The sequence below is a fragment of the Mixophyes fleayi genome, chromosome 9 (genome assembly GCF_038048845.1).
Source record: "Mixophyes fleayi isolate aMixFle1 chromosome 9, aMixFle1.hap1, whole genome shotgun sequence".
In the NCBI taxonomy this organism is placed as follows: Eukaryota; Metazoa; Chordata; class Amphibia; order Anura; family Limnodynastidae; genus Mixophyes; species Mixophyes fleayi.
Genome location: NC_134410.1, coordinates 113,631,212 through 113,653,372, shown reverse-complemented (window position 1 = coordinate 113,653,372; position 22,161 = coordinate 113,631,212). Strand labels below are relative to the sequence as shown.

General features: G+C 41.8%; 1 protein-coding gene across 1 annotated transcript; it reads right to left on the bottom strand.

Moving 5' to 3' along the window:
• Nucleotides 1-801: 801 nt before the first annotated feature.
• Nucleotides 802-22,117, bottom strand: CCDC22 (CCC complex scaffolding subunit CCDC22). Its single transcript, XM_075185001.1, has 17 exons — nucleotides 21,817-22,117; nucleotides 18,453-18,630; nucleotides 16,640-16,772; nucleotides 13,503-13,609; nucleotides 10,428-10,506; nucleotides 10,166-10,335; nucleotides 7,733-7,939; nucleotides 6,778-6,843; nucleotides 5,598-5,705; nucleotides 5,408-5,527; nucleotides 5,105-5,221; nucleotides 4,395-4,496; nucleotides 4,008-4,115; nucleotides 2,551-2,646; nucleotides 2,404-2,463; nucleotides 1,982-2,056; nucleotides 802-1,357 (listed from the first exon to the last, which is right to left on the bottom strand). Exons 1-17 carry the CDS (start codon nucleotides 21,864-21,866, stop codon nucleotides 1,244-1,246), a joined length of 1,890 nt encoding a protein of 629 aa, XP_075041102.1. The 5' UTR covers nucleotides 21,867-22,117; the 3' UTR covers nucleotides 802-1,243.
• Between the last annotated feature and the right edge of the window lie 44 nt (nucleotides 22,118-22,161).

Below are 22,161 nucleotides of genomic sequence, written 5' to 3'. Positions count from 1 at the left end.
AATACCCAAAGTGTTCAACGTGGTGCAGATGAGCAGCAGATACCAGGCAGTAGTGGGGCATCCATGATTTGCTACAAGTGACATCACCTTGGAGCACACGAGCTGAGTTCTAGCATCACCGAAGCAATGACAATGTCATTTCAATGCAAACTTTGCTGGACTGACTAGAACAACCAATAGGACCACAATGGAGTGATTTGGACAAAGTTGGAATAATAAATATGGGAACCTGCTGGTATATTCAATATGGGAAAGTGCCATTAAGATCAATGCTGGCATATTGTGTGGTGGTACATTTTGCTGAGACACCTTGCTACACTACTGTTTACGTGCCTGTGAGTAAATCTGATCAGCCGATGACCATGTATTCACCATCTTTAAGCTCAATGGCTCCCATGATACAGCTGTTTAGACTAATCACCAAATGAGTATGTAAGCTGGGCACAGACCACTATGGCACAGCATGATCTATAGATATAGGTTAATAGGTGATTAGAAAAGTATTAAGGATCTATACTGCCCTATATCATAGTATAAACTAAGGCTCACAAATTAGTGAATGGGCTCATATGCCACCCTGTCCAATACACATAATTTTCAATGGATCGCTCGATGTCAGCAACAGATCAACTGGAAAAAAAAAATAGATGCGAATGAAAGTGAAATAGAACGATTTCAGTGCCACCCCCTGAGCAGAGAGGCCCCAGGCAAATGCCTATATGGTAGATACCAACATGAATCCGATTGGTGAACTGAACAGCAATGCAGTGATGGCAAAATGCTGAAAAACTGCGCATATAATATCTTCAATTTCTGTTTATAGAAATGTTTTCATTTACATACACGAATGTAACAAAATGCTTTCTTTTCCCCTGTGTAAAAGCAACTTGTGTTTTAACTATAATCTTCCTTTAAAAGAGAAAAAAAAAAAGGAACAGATTAAATCAGGCTGGTGACGGTATCTGTACCCGGATTATGTATGAAACTGATGAGCCACACTTCTTAGCTGCATAAACCGTAAATGTCAGCTAACTGGTGCTGCAATGCCCCCTGCAGGTTGTATTCTGAACAGCACTTGCAGCACAATCATGTGTGCGAAGATGTTTAATTAGTGAGAAAAGTGGAGTCCATTTGTATTACAGATGTGAATATAGTATTATGAGAAATGTGCAGTCTATGTACAGGACCGTAAATAAATGGAGATGTAGGCCTCAAGGAGAGGAGACAAAGATATTAAGCTTTCCTAAGTCTCCCGCACGCGACCAAGCAGCAGAGCGTTCTCCTGTTTAATGGCCTTGTAATCTTCCAAGATCTTCTGCAGATTACTGAGCGTCTTCTTAGCCATCTCTGTCTCTATCTGCAAAGAAAGGCAAAAGCTTTAATTGCACGCTCACCTTGTGTTAACCTAAAATCCAAAGATATGCCACGTGTGGCTCTGTAGTTATCGCTGGACCACCCAGCATGCTCTGCAAGTCAACCTCAGATTCTTAAAATCAGGTAAACGGAAGCACTGATCATCCAATAATTGGTTCTCTTATGCAGTATTTCAATAATGATGCAATTACATTAGACTGTGTGCTTGTTTGAGTTATCAAAAAGTAGCCATTGGGGGAGATTCAATTACTGATGATCCGGCGCGTGGACATCACCACAATGTTCGGTTGCGCACATTGCGGAAATTACAGTAGGAATCTCCGCTCATTTTTGAGGAGTTTCCCGAGGACACTCCATGTAGAATTGAATCTCCCACAAAAGGGCAAGGGGGGGGGGGAGGGAGGGGGGGGTCAATTAGCCCCAAAGTATGAAGACGGTGGAGATGTTGACAGAAATGTACGCTCACTTTCCTCGCACAGCATAGAGGTGGGGAATATCGTAGCTAAATGCATTTCCTACATAGTGTCTTAATTATTAAGAATATCAAGAGAAATGTAACCGGGGTCACAAGAAGAACAGCCAACACGACAGGGTGACCCTAATTTACCTGCTCCTCCAGGTCACGGATCTCTCGTAGAATGGATCCCGTGTCCTCAATGGTTTGGATAAGGTGACTACAGTTCTAAGGAGGAATGGATCACATAATGAGAATACCGATTATACAAGAAGAATAAAAGAACAGTGGTTGGGATGTACTCATTACCTATAGCCAGATGAGACAGCCATTTTGTGGTGGTCATGAGACAACAGTATATCAATACACAAAGAACTAATGACATCACACAGACATTGCCGCAATGGGTCCTACTATCCCAAAACCCTGGCACAGAATTGCAATGCCTTGCCCATTTGCCATAGTAAGTCTACAATATGTTGTAAGGATAGGATACAGTCCCCTGAGCGTGACATGGCCACCTCCACCATGAGTACGTGTACAGTGACAGAAGAATCTCTTCAGTTCTCTCCTACCTCATGTAAGGCAGCCAGGTACTTGTAGGCCTTTCTGACTGGCTCATCTTTCTTGGCGTCCTGTGTAGAAAACACCAGGGGTCATACTACTGTCCTCATACACACAGAACAGGGACGTTGAGAAGTCAGAAGGGGAGGGACATGTACCTTAAATACAAGCTCATCAGTCACCACAAAAGTTCGGTCGACTTTCCCAGTCAGACTGTTTATTTCCTTCTGTAGCTCTTTAGTGTCCGAGAGGATCTGTTGTAAATACAAGGATGGTACAAGGTCAGTGCTGGTCATTAAATCCCATGTTTACTTACTGGAGATTCTGTAGTCATTGAAGAGAACACCTCATGTAATCCTAGCTAGCATGCTCTATGTCAAATAACGTCAACACACCAGGGGGTAAATGTATCAAGCTGAGAGTTTTCCGGCAGGGTTTGAAAAGTGGAGATGTTGCCTATAGCAACCAATCAGATTCTAGCTGTCATTTTGTAAAATGTACTAAATAATTGGTTTAACTCTCAGCTTGATACATTGGCCCCCAGGGATACTAGTATGGGAAGCCAGCAAAATGTGTCACTAAGAACCATTAAATTATACCAGATATTCCTTTCATACCTATTAATCCAGTCTTCCATTGAACCTAGCATACTGAAAATGGCAAATTGGAATTTTAAGTGAAGATACTGAAATTTTCATTAATTTGGAATCCATAACTTTAAGTGTAAGTGCCACATCCAATACAGTGTGATAATATAGTGTGAGAATATACACCTTGGTAGGACTGCAGCACAAAGCTTTATCTGATTGATTTGACAGCTGAAGGGGTCTCATGTGACAAAGAAACAAAGCTGGGTACACACTACAGAATTTTCCACCAACTTTTTATGCCGAGCGATTTTACATGCGATCGATGTTCCGATCGCTCGGTCCATGGACTGCATACACACTAGCCTTGTTTAGGACGATAAAGGGAAGAGCGGACGTCCCTTTAGCGACTTTTTACAGCCATGTTGTCGTGAGCAATGACTGTAATTTTGTACTCACTGTTGTGGATCGGTCGGAAGTTTATACTTATACTACACAGCGGAAACGAGATTGGAACGAAAATATTTAACGGTACGACCAACCAAATGAGGCGGCAATCGTCCATTTGGGCAGACTTTCGACCATCGTGTCACTGCACACACTGACCCGACTTTCAAACGAGCGGTCGTATGTCGGCTGATTGAGCCGATTATTGGACAAAAACCCTATAGTGTGTACCTAGCTTTACTTAAGAACCAGTCTAAGGCCAATGTAAAACCAGACAAATTCAGCAGAAAATTAATAACAAAGCTCATCTGATTATTATTTGTAAAAATAAATAGAATAGTGAATCTCATTTTATCTAGGAAACAATCTTTTTCTTAATTAGTATAAAGTATCAATGGCAATGTGTACTATTTAAACTAGGACAGCAAATAGAAGGTGGGGAAATGACTAAAGAAAAAATAAATTATTAATAATAATAATAATAATAATAATATATATATATCTATATAGTAAATAAGCAATAGTAACCATATTTTTAATAAATGTGTTCATTACCTTGAGTGGACACTCTCATATATTACCTTAGTGATTTCCTCTTTTTGCTTCTTAATATTGCTTACAATCTCCAAGATGCGCTGAGTGTAGGCTGCGCGAGAGACTTCCTTGGGGAGAGACTCGTACTCAGACACCTAATGGGACAAACAGAGATGAACGTTATCAGCAATTGTCAATATAGATTGGTGAAAACACCATAAAAACTGCAACACGGGCAACTGTGTAGAAACAATGGTTTTGCCACTTTCCACCAATCAGATTTCTGCTTTCATTTTCTAAAAATATAGAAAAGTAACATAAAAACGTTACTTTAAAATTTGATTGGCTGCCATGGGCAACGCCTCCTTTTCTACACAGTTTGCTGCAGAAGAATGTCCCGTTCCCCCCCCAGTCTCCATGAACAGCCCCCTCACCAGCTGCTTGTACAGCTCCTCCTTGCGCTTGGCCTCATCAGCTGCTCCTCGGATTCTCTCGTATAAATCTTTGACGTCTTTCATCCATCGTGACGACTCATCCTGCGAGAGAACGCAGCAGATAAGCCTCAAAGATGACAACCCGTGAACCATTATTGTACTGGGTTATCACATATTACAGGCCAATGCTGCTGCCCAATGCAACCAAGATTTTGTAACAATCCCATACAACGTGTGGTCCTTTAGTCACACTTTAGACAATATTGATCAGCAACAGCTAAATGTGATTACTATTGTACTCACTCTCCAATCGGGTTATCGGGCATGGCCTTATGGGAGGTTGATAAGCCTGGGAACTTTACACAGACGACATTTTTCCTGAGCGGCAACATTTGAGAGCTACAACACCCGGCGTATATATAGCTGGTTAATAGGTTTAAGAACGGTGGCTTAGTAGTTAGCACCTCTGCCTCACAGCACTGGGGTCATGAGATCAATTCCCACCATGGCCTTATGTGTGTGGAGTTTGTAAGTTCTCCCTGTGTTTGCATGGGTTTCCTCCGGGTGCTTCAGTTTCCTACCACACTCCAAAAACCGATATCGCTAGTTCCTAGTGAACTGAAAGGCATGAAGAATGGCTCCACCCACAAAATGGCTGACACCAGGTTACACGTGCACTTCAAGGTGTGTCCTGTGTCAATGTCACGTACCTCCTTCTCCTGGTGCGTTCTCCTCAGCTCTCTGTACTCTTCCACCAGCCGAACACGATGAGACTCCCACTGACCTACGAGGTTCACCATCCGCTGGGTACTGCTGTCTACCATAGCCTGTAAAACAGGAGGAGCCGCTTAGCCAGAAAACCATCATGGATGGTGTTTCGTCAATCTACAAGTTGCTTGTATGAGGGGATCCTGATTTCTAAGGTGTTCTGCTTTAACTATTATGCATTTAACCATATAATCAGTCATGTTCAGGTAAACACTCTATCTAGGCTGGATGCCGGCCCGGATTACCTGTAACTTGGCGAGATTGTTGTCAGCATCCGGTAGCAACTCCACTGCTCTCTTTTTCACTCGGACCAAACTCTCTTTTTCCTCACAGCGCTGGTGCAGTTGGTCGGTCTCTGCCTCCACCTGCATCAGACAGTCCCGTTATTTTACAGGGAATCCCCTCTCTCGCTCCACCTCCTGTGCAGCTTCCTACCTGAGTAAGAGTGAGATGAAGAAGTTTGGTGCTGTCCGCCAGCCCTTGGATCTCCTGCTCTATTTGCTGCTGCAAAGCGGTCAGTTCCTGGTGTTCCGCATCCGCATCCTGGAATTGAGAAATGTGCACATTGCAGAGGATGGAAAAAATAAATAAATGTCTGAACACAGTCCAATAACTCTAACCACTCACACTGCGTGAATAGCAACCAATCTGGAACCAATCAAAAGACGGTAGTTTGAGCCGCAACCAATAAACAATTTTCTTGGAATTTTGGGAAAAGTTTTTATTACAAAATTAAAATGTCACCTTAAACTTCTCTGGGTTTTACAGATATAGAATTACTGGCTGTGCTGGCAGCACAAGGCCATCAACAAAGCTGCACCAACATACATCTCCTCTCTTGTCTCAAAATATCTCCCAACTCGGCAACTCCGTTCTGCACAAGATCTACGTCTCTCATCGACCCCATTACATCCTCCCATTCCCAATTACAGGACTTTTGCCGGGCTGCACCCACTCTATGGAATTCTCTCCCTTGCACAATAAGACTTTCCTCTAATCTACAAGCTTTCAAGCGTTCTCTGAAAACCCACCTCTTCAGACAAGCTTATAATATTCCTCAACCACCCTCTTAACCTCACTACATTACCCTATTACCACCTGTTATACAACTACCCCTTGACCAACATTGTTGTGCGACAGGATCATTTAGCTTACGAGTCACTTTTACCTTTGCAGTCTGGCTGGGCCGACTGCAAATGTAGACTTAACCTCATGTGTCAAACTCCCATTGTCCCAGAGATTGTTAGCTTGCGAGCAGGGCCTTCTCACCTCTTTGTCTGTTTTACCCAGTTTGTTTATTAGTTTACTATGTTTATCCCCAATTGTAAAGCGCTACGGAATATGTTGGCGCTATATAAATAAATGATGATGATGATGATGCTGGTCCCCTGTGTCCCTACAACACTCTTGCACAGCAATGAAGGCTCACTTTCATTCTATTCCTTAATGAAGTCAGGTTCGGGCTACAGACAGCACGATCATTTAATCAGTAATAATACTAAATACCAGTATTTAGCTGCAGTAGTTAAAGGGACAGGCAGCAGTTGGCTATAGATGAAGAATAAACTTAAAGAGAAGGTTTAGCACCGACCCTGATTACATTACGTTTCTTTACCTGTGCATCTTTTTTGGGAAGACTTTCAGCTGCTCTTTGTATCTGTTCCGTCAATACTTGGGGGTCCTGAAACAGTACAATAGAAAAAGAAGGAGACAAAATTATACTTTTGTTTTAAACGTTATGTTTTCAAACATTCTGCATTTGGAAAAGTATTGTACTTAACGTATAAACGACTGATGGTATTTGTATTACAATTTTTCTAATCACTGTAGATTAATAATAATTGTATCTTACTTAAATGGAATTGAATGGAATTATACTTCAAGATCCTCTGCTCTAATGCATTAAAAAAAGTTTTTTTTTGTAAAATGTCTCCATCCCAAACTAAATCTAAACACTCTGGGCCTGATTCATTAAGGATCTTAACTTGAGAAACTTCTTATTTCAGTCTCCTGGATAAGACCATGTTACAATGCAAGGGGTGCAAATTAGTATTCTGTTTTGCACATAAGTTAAATACTGACTGTTTTTTCATGTAGCACACAAATACTTGATAGCTTATTTGTACACTGAAATTTAAAGTTGATATGTGTGTGCTACATGAAAAAACAGTCAGTATTTAACTTATGTGCAAAACAGAATACTAATTTGCACCCCTTGCATTGTAACATGGTCTTATCCAGGAGACTGAAATAAGAAGTTTCTTAAGTTAAGATCCTTAATGAATCAGGCCCTCTATTCTTATTTTTAAGCTATTTGAGTGATGGGATAATGACTAAGGAGTATCCAAAAGGTGATATCATTCATCTGATTTTAAATGACAGTGGAAGTAATACAATATGCTCATTGTCATTCTAGCACTTGTCATTAACACCAGTTTGCATTGTGCGCACCGTTTTATTTAAATAAATTTGATATAGATTTTGTACGGAACGTTCACAAAATATACTTTATAAGCCGGGCATGAAATGTGTAGAAACCTTACGGATTGTTATAGAACAAGGCGGTTTACCTGCTGGTGGGTGAATTTTTGGGCGTGAGTGAACCTAGAACCTTTGTTCTGATCCGCTCCTCCCTCTACAGAGAAGGCTTTCAGCATTTCCACAAGGTCTTGTGTGGACGGGGATGGAAGATGGTTCTCTGTCAGCTGCTGGCTGCACTGGCGGAGCTGATCCTGTATCCGTTTCTGTAGACGCTGACGTTTCCTGTTGCGGTACTCCTGTCAGGAAAAAAATACATTACAGTACCCCAGATATTGTACACAGCAACTTTTACCCCTCAACTGATTATACAACGGTTTACTTCTCTGAAATGGGCAGTTAACATCAATTCAATATATAAAAAGTGAGGCAAGCAGAAACTCCTTGGGGGGTAAATGTATCAAGCTGCAAGTTTCCGGCTGGTTTGAAAAAGTGGAGATGTTGCCTATAGCAACCAATCAGATTCTAGCTGTCACTTTGTAGAATGTATTAAATGAATGACAGCTAGGATCTGATTCGTTGCTATAGGCAACATCTAGACTTTTTCAAACCCGCCGGAAACTCTCAGCTTGATACATTTACCCCTTAGAGTTGGACTATGGTCCTTCGGACCTGAACTAAAAATCCCTCTTAGGTTTACTTCAAAGAATGCAAACTTCCAAGCAACAAAATAATGCACACAGATTTAACGGTCACTAAGCACTACAACTCTTCTCCCGACAAAACCAAAGCCCTCTCAGGCTTCCTCGAACAACATAATTCTAAGGATCATGTACAAAGAGCATATAAGTAAATATTAAATTAAAAATAAATTAATATTTACCGATTATATATATTTCACACAAGTAAAGATGCTCTGTGAAACACAGAAGCCATTCAGCACAGAGAACCTTATTTTGTCCCTAGTGTTTATGAAAGATGGCAGAATGCTTGTACTGGGTATCTCCTGGCTGCTCTTCTGTGGCTGTACCAAGGTTTATGAGAATACAGACTATCTAATATCCTATTTACTGCATACTGATGAATATTGGTCCAGACTATAAACAACGGCTTCAACTGTGTGTAGATGATGGGTTCACTTTTACATGCAGTATCTGTTACACAATACTTTTCTCAGGCAGTTTTATTCAGCTAGAAGAGCTATACATGCAGGAATATATAGCTAGTTGGGTACACTGAGTTGAAGGAGGAGTAAGAGTTTGGCTGGGTACACACTACTGGTATTTCACCCGATTACACGATAAATGACCGTTCGGTCCGAGATCGCATTACTGTTTATGCTGCAACGATGATCGTTCCAAAGCTCATCGTATTGTTTCATTTGATTTTATAAACAGACTAAATATCTTGTTCAACGATGGAACAATGCCGTTCCAATTCTGCAGTGTGTATGCACTCAGGACCAGTAGTGTCCCTCTATGGAGTGTGCAGAGTCACAATCTTTTCAGCCGATGGTTATAACAGAAGAGCACAGATCTGAAGGTAAATCGTGTAAAACATGTATAGTGTGCACTCATGAATGGCATGTCAATCGGGATCCTCAGTTATTGGTAAAATTGTTAACGATATTGCATTGGGAGAAATTTTCTGTAGTGTGTCCCCAACCATATACATTATTAAAGGCTTCCTTTGCATGCTTATCGATATTCCAAGTCTGCTCATTTACAAACAAGCTCCTGGATGCATTTTTACACCTTTTATTAAAAGTTCTCCACAACGATTAGATCTAGTAGTTTGTCTTGATCACCAATTCACTGCATCTGTGTCCAATCTGGCCAGACACAAAGATCACATGGTACACAATCAAAGTGGCTAATCACAGTCATTCGCCAATTGTTTGCCCGGCCAAGAAGGATAAAAATCAGATACGATTTGCATTGTTCTTGCCCTGGTGGTCGGTGAAAGTTCACACATGTCTATGCTACCATATGAGCAAGACAGGACAGTCTCATGCTCAACTCCATTGTTTCACTTATTTAGAATGTTTCGCTTTCTTTTTTTTTGTGGGTCTTTTTTCCAGACAGAGTGAGATTAATTCCTTCCAAGTCAGTTTTATTTCCACATTGGCTGACCAAGTATAAAGAGGGAGCGGATACTGGAAAGTGGGTATGGACGAGTAGGAATGACATTAGAGAGGAAGAAAGTCACATTGTGTTGAATACAAGAGGAAGGGAAGTAATAGGACAGGTTTTTATATAAATGGACATAGATGGGAGTAATTTACTAACAGAATACAAATAAAAGCAAAATATGCAGTAGATGAACACAGCTAAGTAGTTGCTATGGGTTACTGTACACTTGTCATAAACCCCATAATGACAGTAGGCAAGACAAGGGCTATTTTATCTGCACACAGGGCACCAGCCATGCTCTTCTCCCGTTACATCTGCTGCGCTCTCAGCCACTGGCTTTAGCCCCTCTGACAACTCGGCGGGGTGGCAGTGACCGCTCTTTCAGGAACTCACCTCTGGGGACAACCGAGAGGAGAGACCCTGACTCTTCCACTCGGCCTCCCACTCCTGCACAGCACTGAGGTCAGACGCGTTCCGCTCCAGCAACGACGCGGCCAGGGAGTAGGTGTGAGGCAGCTGTGCGCTAACCAGAGGCAGGTATCGCTCCCAGTACTCTTTCCTTTCTACAGACAGGGGTACAACGTGTTAGAGAAGACTCAGGATATGGCCAAGCCTCCCCGAGCCCATTCTGAAGTCATATATCCATGGATCTTACCAGCGGGGATGGATTTTACAGAAGAATCTCCAGCTAGCGACAGCGGCTGAGCATGAAATCGATGTAACCAGCACAAGCTCTGCAAGGAAAAACAACTTATGTAGCATCCTGATATACATAAAATAAATCAAATATTACAATGTATTAAATCTATACAGCATGTAATCAGTCCTATCATCATCATCAGTTATTTATACAGTGGCACTAATTCTGCAGTGCTGTACAGAGAACTCACTCACTTCAGTCCCTGCCCCATTAGAGCGACAGCGAGAGCGAAAACGAGAGCGAGAAAGAGAAGGAGCGAGAGAGAGAGAGGAAGAGTAGCAAGAGAGAGAGGAAGAGAAGGAGCGAGAGAGAAAGCGGGAGAGCGACACGGGAAGAACATACAAACTCCACACAGATAAGTCCATGGACTCATGACTCCAGTGCTGTGAGGCAGAAGTGCTAACCACTGAGCCACCGTGCTGCCCCGTATACAATAGTGTATACGGGGCTTCTCTATATTACATTACTCAGGAAAGGGGGAGGAGAGCAGGAACAGCACAGACAGGGCATTCAGCGCCTGCACATTTCACCCTGAGGAACTCAGCGCTCACACATTGTATTATGCCATAAGCGCACAGTTCCTGTTACACTACATGCTCTATGATGGCTGCAAACAGCGTTCATAGTTCATATCAGCGCTAGTGTGCCAGGAACACAGCATTTATATTGCCTGCTAAGTGGAGATAAATAATAAAACCTGTATACTCCAGGGCCCAGGGCTAACATGCTCAAAGCAATTCTGTGCCATTAACCTAAAGCTTCACAGCTCTAATTAGTGTGCGGTCTCCTAGGTAATGGAATTGTTTATGCAGATTGAGGGATTAATATAAGAGGGCATGATCAGAAAACGCGCAGCATCTACACATTTCAGACATAACAGACTGTATGAATAACTTAGTGGGCCCGATTCATCCAGGCACGCATTCTCAGCGCAACCGGAGTTTGTTTAAAAACGCACTTAAATCGGATCTGAAGATACATGTTCTGATGAATACAGGTGGAGGTGTACTACACAAGACACTGCAGGATACGTCTAATACCTAGGTGGATTATAAATTCGCCAAAGAACGCACAGAAAAAAAAAAAAAGATGAATTCCTGTCACCTGTTAATAGTACAGGCATTAATGTTAAAACAGTAAAAAATTAATCATTTTTCCCCCATGAAATACATTTATTAAAATGTTGTTAATGTCCACTGAACATAAAATACACTTTACAATCAGGAGCAGCTGTAAACACATGTTATAGCATGCATACAAGACCGGCATCATAGTGATCAGGACTCAGACTAGCCCTGTAGCAAGTGGTACGGCAGAAAAACAAGTAACTCTGAGATACCCAGAGCTTGGTTCAGACGTGGATGCGTGCACTTGAGTTTGGCAAACACTCAGAGCCGTAATTTAGAATTCTAGCGCCTGGGGCGAGAAAGACAAATGCCGCCCTCCTAGCATTCAATTTTAACCAAATGAATCTAAAATATTCCTAAATTACACCCCAATTCAGCGGTGCGCCCTGGGCGATTGCCCCTGTCGCACAGCCCTAGTTACGGCTCTGCACACACTTATTGTAAATTGACTACAGCCAAACGCCTCTTACTTAGTGATTTTGTGTACGATATGCTCAAAAATCAGTAGATACGTCCCTTGATGAATCAAGCCCAGTATGCGCTACTTTTTTTTTTTGTTACCTAATAATTTAACCAGTGTCTGTAGGTTGTGGCATAACCTTATGTCACTTTTTCTTATCGGAGAAGCAAAGATTTTATCATGATCAGGCTTTAAATAAAGCTATGTGGGGCAGTCAGGGTGAAGTGAAACACTGTCTGAAAAGAATCCCTTTTTCAGTTTAGTTGTTAGAAAACTATTAGTTCAGGCCAAAAAAAAGTGTAATACATGAATCTGGCAGGGTTCCACGGCTTGTGGATCTGGACCCCAAGGAGGGGACCATAATCTGTGTATTAAATTCTACTGGGAACCACATATTTTGGGGGTCCCAGAACAAAGGCACACTAACTCTTGGGATCCAAAAACAATGGCTCTGTGCCACTTAGTGATCCACCAAATGCCTTGACAGAAATTGGATATTTAACATTGCATTTGTAATGCGGCTAAGTCCATGTTATTTGTACTCTGTTGTCGGCCATTTGTACTACAAGATGCTGACTAAAATGTTCTTCAGTGAGATTACTGACAGGAAGTCTGTTGGGCACCAGGAAACCACTGTGAAAATTATCATTATATTTGCCAACCCAAAGATATATTATCTTTCACTAATGAAGCCATTTCAGGACATTCCTCCTTCAAGTCAGAGAGGGAGAAAGATAATAAGCTCTGCATTAGCTTTTACAATGTCGTTGCTCAATACTATAGCGTCTTCATTTCAGACTTTCTCCTTCAAATTTACCTCAGATCTTGCACTAATCCCAAATACACCCATTGCCAGCTCTATACCGGGCTCTCCCCAGCCCCCTCCTCTGCAAATATCCTGTCACAATCACCTCACATGACATGGGACAGGCTGACAGTTTTTTACTTAATTATGTATTGTTTTTTCTAAGTATAACAAAACATAATTTAACACGATGGTGATTAACGTATTAAATTGTTTTACGTTCTTTGTCATAAAACGTCTATGTATTATAAGGAGAGGTGCACCTCCTACTGTTGATATAGAAGACAAACAGAAGTCAATTTGGGGTTTCATGACCTGAATAAAAGCACTTGGTCACCACAGAACGCCTCGTGATTTTAACGTAAGGGGTGCGTTATCACATATATCTTATCAAATTATCTCAACTTCAGACATGATCAGCATCTAACACGTTTACATCTATATTAATGAATGTTATTAGTAGCGCCTTATATGAGACATCTTGTTTTCCTAGAGATAGTGGTCCAATAACTGCCTGGTCTATGCAACATAGAGTATTTTATAGGATATTCCAGGACATAATGCATAATTAGTTCCCAGTGTTTGCAAAACAACCATTTCTATAACACTTTTGTGCGCTACGGTTACCGCGTACACACTTGAGATCTCTGAGCGGCCGCTGTTCGACATGACGGGGGCAGCCAAGGAAGGGAGAGCTGCTGCTTTATTTTGGTTGCAATCTCTCTCTGTAGGAGTGTAGATTTACCTACAAACAAAAGAACAAAAAAATAATAATCTATTTCATGACCAAAGTACATCCACCTTTCAAAAGTCTCTTTTGGATTTCCTTGAGGTTGGGTTAATTAAATTATATTGATTTATTTTTTTCCGTTGCACAAACAGTTCCTATATTGAACAATCCCAACACTTCCCGAGAGACAATAACTGAGTAAAGCAAACAGGAAATACAATTCTATTAAACAAGAAGAATGTAATATATTATGAAAGGGACAGGATCACTAAAGGTTTAACTTGAAATACTGTCATCCTAGGAATTACCCAGGGGTCTAGCACGGTTTTTATCAAAAGTCCGGGCATAGTGTCATGGCTGGGGCGTATGGACCGCGGGAGCAGAAGCCATTTTGTTTTTATCTTATAGATTTAACAACCTAGAAAGGAAAAGTGAAGGTGTTGCCCATAGCAACCAGTCAGAATCCAGCTATCATTTGGTACATTCTAGAATATGATAGTTAGAATCTGATTGGTTGCTATAGGCAACAACTCCACTTTACCTTTTTAGAAGGTTTGATAAATTTACCCCATAGTGTCCAACCTCATGGAGGGCCTATGCCCACGCTCCAGTGTTTTCCAATGTAAAGCTGGGTACACACTAATGCAATTATCGTTTGGTCAGTGTGTGTACGCCCCCACGATCATGTTTTATCACACCAAAACACATTGTATCATTTGATTTGGTTTTTCTAAACTTCCTAAAACTCACAATGATGGAATGATGTCGGTCAAATACGGAAGTATGTATGCACTCACGACCGGCAGCATAGGTAGATATCTGCCTTGGGGTCATCCTCGACTGATCCCTCTCCTTCACACCTCACATTCTGTCCACCTCAAAATACTGCTACTTCCATCTCCGGAATATATCCAAGATACGGCTCTCTCTCACCACGAAAGTCACCAAAACTCTTATTAACCTCCTTCTCTCTGGCCTACCTGACTCTCACCTTGACCATCTTAGGTCTATCCTCAATGCTGCTGCCCGCCTTATTATTTTCTCTGCCGCACTCTCTGCTGTCCCTCTCTGCCAGACACTACATTGGCTCACCATGGCCTACAGAATTAAATTTAAACTCCTCACCCTCAAAGCTCTAAATCAATCCTCCCCCCTACATCTCCAACCTCATCTTTAAATACACTTATTGCCGCCCCCTCCGCTCTGCCAATGTCCGACGCCTGACTCTTTCATTGATCACCTCTTCTAACTCCTGCCTTCAGGACTTTGCCCTGGGCCACTCCCCAGCCGTGGAACTCCCACTCCCACGCCCTATATCAAGTTAGCCTCTACTCTCAAGGGTGTCAAGCGTGCCCTTAAGACTCATTTCTTTATTCAAGCCCATCAGCCTTCCCCCTAACTCCCTTGTCCCGGCTTTCACCCCCACTCCTCCAATCGATATCTCCCTCTTTTATTTAGGATGTAAGCTCTCAGGAGCAGGGCCCTCTTACCATGTGTTCTCCCTCTATTCCATCACCCTCGGTACCTGTTGACCTGCCTCCCTAACCCTGTTATCTTTAGCCAACACCTACTTCGTACTGGTCACTTCCATAACTCTCACTCATTGTCCCTCAAATAATTTGATCTGCATTAACGTCTTATCTGTACTTCTGTTTATCCATAACGTCCAGTCTTTACATTTTGTTCTTCATATAATGTGTTATAGATCACAGCTTTCGCTATAGGTCATGTACGGCTATGCAGACCTTTTGTGGCGCCTATAAATGAGCTATATGAATAATAATATCTGGACAGTGTACAGAGTCACCATCTTTTCAGCAGATGTTTATGAGCGATGCAGATCTCAGATCTAACGTTAAATCGTGTGGGTATGTATACATAAATCTGCATAATCATCAGGACTTTCAATCGTTGGTAAAATCGTTACAGAAATCACATTTTAAAGTAAGATTGCATCACTGTGTACCCAGCTTAACACATTAGAAAAAAATATTAGTGTTTATAAAGGACAAACAGCCATCTCTATCTTAAGAGTTTATTCACGTGTTTGTTCATCTGATTTTCAAACACTCTAAGGGGGGTATTCAATTGACCACAAGTTATTTTTTTAACACCGTGTTAAATCATTTTAACACGTTTTCTCTTCATTTTGGAGCGCGTTAACTTTACCGCTATTCAATTAAATTTTTAACGCACCATTTTTTTTGCTCCAACGGTCCTATCTCGCTCAAGTAGAAGATCTATTGAAAGTATAGGGAGTGCGAGAGGCAGCCTCGTTAAAAGCTATTCAATTGTTTCTTAACGTGGCGCGTTAAACAGGCCAATATGCCGCTTTATCTCGCACCTTTTTGGGGTGTGCTAAAAATAAAAAACCTAAGAAAACTATTTGAAATCATGTAATAATGAAAAAAAAAAAAAAAAAAAAAAAAAAGATAAAAAACTGTTCATCAGTAATGCATAACATGCAAAAGTTGATTTTATTTTAAAAAAAGAATGAAAAACAAAAACCACTAATTAATTATATTTATGTATGTTTTTGTACTAATATGTATGTACTAATGTGTTTTGTAATGTTATAGATGATTCTATAGTAAAAAATAGTTAAATAAAAAATATGCTAAAAGAAAGTACTGTATGTAGATATTATAAAATAGAAAGGTTGTGTAATGCAATCTAATGTATTCAAAATGTATACCAATCCTTTTTTTTTTTTTTTTAATACATGACCGCGTTAAACCCTCCCCTTCACTCCCCTAAAAATTTGCAAGCACCGATAATTAATGCGTGTGGGCAGTGATACCCGATTTTCAATTCAATTGCACGAGTTTTAACGCTGTGTTAACTAAAAACGGTCGCTACAGCAGGTAAAAACCCGCGCAGGGAATTTTTTTATTTTTTTTTAACCCGGCGGGAAAAAAAACAAAAACAAAACAAAAAAAAAACAAACTCGCGGCCAATTGAATTCCCACCTAAGCCCCATAAACAGTTTGCTGAATGTGTCTGGGTGTTTGGTGCGGCTGACGCCTATCAGTTTTCCTCCAATACCTGCTGGCTGGTGAGCGTCGTCATGGGAGTGTCTAGGGAGCTTCTCAGCCAAGAAAATCAGAAGCGCTCGGATATCTGGCTCGCTGCTGTACAGGAATGTCTGATAACCGACCTCTCCAGTGTAGCCCAGCTCCTGAGTGGATTAAACATTCCAAATATCAGTTACGCCATCTAAACAGAGACTGAGGTTTTCCTGTTAAACCGGCTGTATTAATCAGAAATATGTTATTCACATTCCAAAGGACAACAAGGGAACGTAAGTGTAGACATAAACTCACATAGCATAGGAAGTAAAAGGATACATTTGATGAGTCAATGTGACTATTTTCTATGCATTACAGCACATTAATTCATGAGAATTCATTGTACTGTTCTTATACACAATGTTGCTGCATAAAAGATTTAAGTGACCAGAAGAATTTTCACTCTCAATCAGTTTTGCCAGTAATCATTTTTTTTTTTTTTTTTTTAAAGGGGAGACATAGAGGACAGCAATAGGTCTCCTGTTTTTCTAACTAACATATCCAATAGAAAATGGGCCAAATGTGGCTAATATAGCAGATACTATTATGGACAAAGGAGTGCTGCTTTGTATACGAAGCCTTTATGATTATTATTATTACCATTTATTTATATAGCGCCACTAATTCCGCAGCGCTGTACAGAGAACTCACTCACATTAGTCCCTGCCCCATTGGGGCTTACAGTCTAAATTCCCTAACATACACACACAGACTAGGGTCAATTTGTTAGCAGCCAATTAACCTACCAGTATGTTTTTGGAGTGTGGGAGGAAACCGGAGCACCCAGAGGAAACCCACGCAAACACGGGGAGAACATACAAACTCCTCACAGATAAGGCCATGGTCGGGAATTGAACTCATGACCCCAGTATTTCGGTCTACCATGCATCGACCTTTCAGTGGATAATTTATGGGGACAGGACACAGTGATATCACGGCACACCCTGGAGCTTACAAATGAATCACATTTTGTTCACTGTGAAAGACTGGAGGCCGGAAACCATGTTAATCGACAATGGAGATCCAGTGAAGGCAGCGTGCATGGAAGACGGTAGACACTTTTCCTAGCATGACATTCTAAAACATACTACGGAGTGTCATGGCAGGAAGTTTTATAAATTTGTGTCTGTGAGATGGATGTTGATTTCTTTCAATCTGCAAAGCCATATTTGTGTTTGGAGAAGATAGTGTTCCTTCTTTGCGCATACTTTACACTAGGGGGCGCACTATCCAATATGAAAACTCTATGGTGCTTTGCTATATTATCAAGATGACGCCCAACAAGAACAATGGTGTGTATTGTATACTGGGTGGTGTGCACCAGGCAGTGTTACTATATTCCGCTGCTGGCTGGCATCATGGGAGACCTAGGTCAGTAACAAAGTTAAACAATGTGTATAGAGACATATAAAGGGCTGTTTCCTATCCTCGAGCTATTCAGATGCCCGGCACGTTTAGTGTGCCCCATCTCTCCTCTTAGTGCATACATAGCAGCGTACCCAATGTCCTGTTTCATGAACGACACCAGTAAAATAACTTACAGACAGAGGGTACATTATTAATGAACACTGAAGCAATGACATCAGTAGTCACCAATTATAATCAATGACATCACCACTGAGACAGATATATTACACATATTGGCATCACTTGTGAATTATAAGATACTAATGACAATATACTGACTGTTCCCCACATAGCAACAGCCAACATTCCAACTATCTTCGCATCTTTGTAAAGTTCCCCCAAGTGTTTACACAAGACTCTCATGCCACCATCGCCCAGCTCACCTGACAGGCCTGCGCCAGGCTGGTGCCTATACGGAAGCGGGCAGACATCCCTGGGGGCAGGACGTGACCCAGGCTGGAGCCCACAGAGGGGTTGATCACACGCAGACATCTCACCACCGCCTCTACGATAAGTTCGGTGTTGAATTGACGCACACTCTGCACTTCTTCTGGGATCTCCCTGTACAGGAGAAAAGTGAGCGTTATAATTAAAATAACAGTACTGCTACTGGAAGAACAATAAAGGTTATCGCGTGTATTCACAGAGGTTGGCGACAGGGGATCCTGGCATATAACGGGCTATAGAGAAAACACATGCCGAGTTGTTGTGCATAATGGTCTACTGTTTTTAGATTATCATCGATATGGGCATAAAGGACATTATTATTGAACCCCATCTTTCTTTTTTTTACCTCTATTTGTCAGATGTAAATATTAAGGGATGAAAGTATATAATGATTTGTTATAGGACTATATTTTCTATAAAGATATTAGGAAGACTTCTCCATATTCAGCAGTTGCTCTTGTCTTCGTTTTCCCATCATTTCTATATCTCCTCCCCAGCCTCCCCTGTCAATCTTATTAAGGTGTGACAATACTCGTCAATTGCTCCCATAGAAGGTGCCTTGAGATCTAAAATGAGACAAAAGTATCAGTCTCCCTTGGAAACCAGAAAAAGGTAGGAGTAGAAGCCCTGTTTGTTCGTTTATTCTGGGTCCAGACAGATTACGTCTGTATCCGATAGGGTTGTTTGCGCTTCTGTTGTGTCTAACCACCATTCTGTGTCCCCTAAATTCAAAAGGAGGAATGTTAAACTGACCATATAAAAGGCGGCTGGCTTGAAAGCCGGGATCACGGTCGTGTAAGTGGCCAATAGGATGAGATCCAGCCATTTTACACCCAGCCCAAAGAGCAGGATGACCGACAAGCCCTAGGGCAGTGTTGGCTAACCTGTGACACTCCAGGTGTTGTGAAACTACACGTTCCAGCATGCTTTGCCAATATATAGCAGCTTATTGCTGGAAGGGTGTGCTGGGACTTGTAGTTTCACAACACCTGGGGGTAAATGTATGAACCTCCGGATTCTTCAACTCCGGCAAGTTCAGCGTCTTCAGCGCTTAAATTTAAAGCGGCGCTGCCTTGTAAAGGGAAGTTTCCCTTAACAAGGCAGCGTCGCTTTAAATTTAAACGCCGAAGACGCCGAACTCGCGGGTGTTGAAGAACCCGGAGCTTAATACATTTACCCCCTGGAGTGTCACAGGTTAGCCAACACTGCCCTAGGGTACCTAGGGCTTGTCAGTGCAATGGGACGATGACTGCACTCAGGACAATAGAGGTAATCTTATGACCTAAATTTACTGTACCAACATACCCAATAATTGATCATATCACTTTCAAGGGGACCATTAGCAGGCTCACTGTGGGGCAGCATTACACGGGGGTGCAAATTATAATACTTCTATACATGCTGCCCAGATCATTACACTTTACAGGACAAATAACAGCGATATTAAACATCTTACAGTAGAATCAAATCCTCTGGTGTCCAAGATGTCATGTAACTAGAAAACTGCTTAGATATACCATGGAATATGTAGACTCAATGTTATGTTCAGCCAGGTAGGGTGAATAGAGACATGGCACAGTGTTATTAACACATTAAATCATATTTCTACAGTGTCCACAGTTGATCTGATAAATGAGGATCAGGAACGGTGAGGCTGCATGCCTCTGTTACATAGCACCGTTGGAATTACTGACAAGCATCTGAGAAGTGTCACATTGGTGAGGCTATCTGATCACATGGTCTCTGACACATAATGAGACCATGTGACCTATGGTCTGCAGAAGGGAATTTGGTTATGTGATTTTTTTTGTACATGAGTGTTCAATGGTAGATGTCTCAGCATTAGTTCTCTATTCATACATGTAACAGTACGTTATATCCGTTCCATAATCTCAGCTTTCAGTGACTTATGCTGCTCTAATGGTGTCTACAGCTCTATAAATACACACAAGCATCTACTGTATTCACGTTTCTAAACAGAGGACACACAGATGTCCAGGTGGTAAAGTGGTCAGAGCTAAAACAAATTGTAGCAAGGGTTAGAATGTTAACAGCGGCGCAGAGTATTTCAGCTCAACACAAATCCTCCGTGTTCATTTGTAGCCAAGTTTGAAGTGCAAGTGACTAGGCCACCATGTACCCAATTTGAGCATCTAGACCAGGCCTGGCCAACCTGTGGCTCTCCAGGTGTTGTGAAACTACAAGTTGTAGAATAGCTTGCCAACTATCCGCTGGCAAAGCATGCTGGGACTTGTAGTTTCACAACGCCTGGAGAGTCACAAGTTGGCCAGGCCTGATCTAGACATTAACAAGGACATAGCGATGAGACGCTTCTTACTTATGCAGGAAAATTGCAATATCAAATGCATCTCTATATGAAACACAGTTTATATATCCTCCGTTTTAAAATGATATCTAGAATCTGGTTGCTATAGGCAACACCTCCACTTTTCAAACTCACAGCTTGATACATTTACCCCTCCAGTCAGTATACAACTATAATGCCCTATAGATGACCTTACTACATATTAATAGTGTTACAGCAATGATCAGGCACATTAACTGAACCGTTACACTGGCAGCCTACTTGGCAGATTCAGACCTCAAATGCATCGGGGTCCCAACAATGTACCTTCATCAACCAACATGAATACATACTGTAACAATTTTGAGCAGCAAAAAAACCAGGGCATGAATTGGTGCAAGAAAAACACAGATTATCTCACAAGACACATAATGATACCTGCAAAACACGTTGCAGGCCCTGGAAGTGGACAGGTGGGCACAGAGCCGTAACTTAGAATTCTAGCGCAAGAAAGGGCGAGAAAGACAAATGCCGCCCCCCTAGCCCTCAATTTTAACCAAATGAACCTAAAATATTCCTAAATTGCGCCCCCCCTTCAGCGTTGCACCCCGGGCGGTCGCCCCTGTCGCACAGCCCTAGTTACGGCCCTGGGTGGGCACCTGGAGACAGCATGTTGGTGTGGAGGGAATTGTGCTTTAGAAACAGGTATGTAATGAAGGCGTACTTATGTATGAAACACATATGATGCGAGACATGATGAAGCTTCATATGACAATCACATGATGGTGGTGAAGTGCATGAGTGACATGATAGGGTACATGCTGAACAGTTATATGAGAAATGAATGAGTCATATAATGTGATACATGATGGAGGAGCAGCTACATAGGAATGTGGTACATGATGGAGCAGTAGTTACATAGGTAGGTCACATGATCTGAGACATGATGGTGTAACTGGGAATAGGTCACATGATCTCCTATGAGGGTTACTTACGTGCCACAGGTCCGCAGAGTGTGAATGAGAATCCGGTCCACCTCCTCCATGGCACAGTGGGCAGTACTGCTGTATACAAGAACTGGGTGCCCTCTGCCTGTATGTCTACATACATTGACCTGTGTGGGTGACCAGGGCCCTTACACCACTGTACATGGGCTGTGTGTCTCTCTCTGCAGCCAGCACCCCGCGCCCTGCTGCATTCCCCTCAATACATAACTGCCTTTTACACTTAACTACAGTACACAGGAAACAGCTCACCTCCGGACTACACGCCCCACAATGCACCGCGCTCAGCGCTCCCCTGCAGAGAACGGCGTTCTCCCCCCTGACCTAAGACATTTT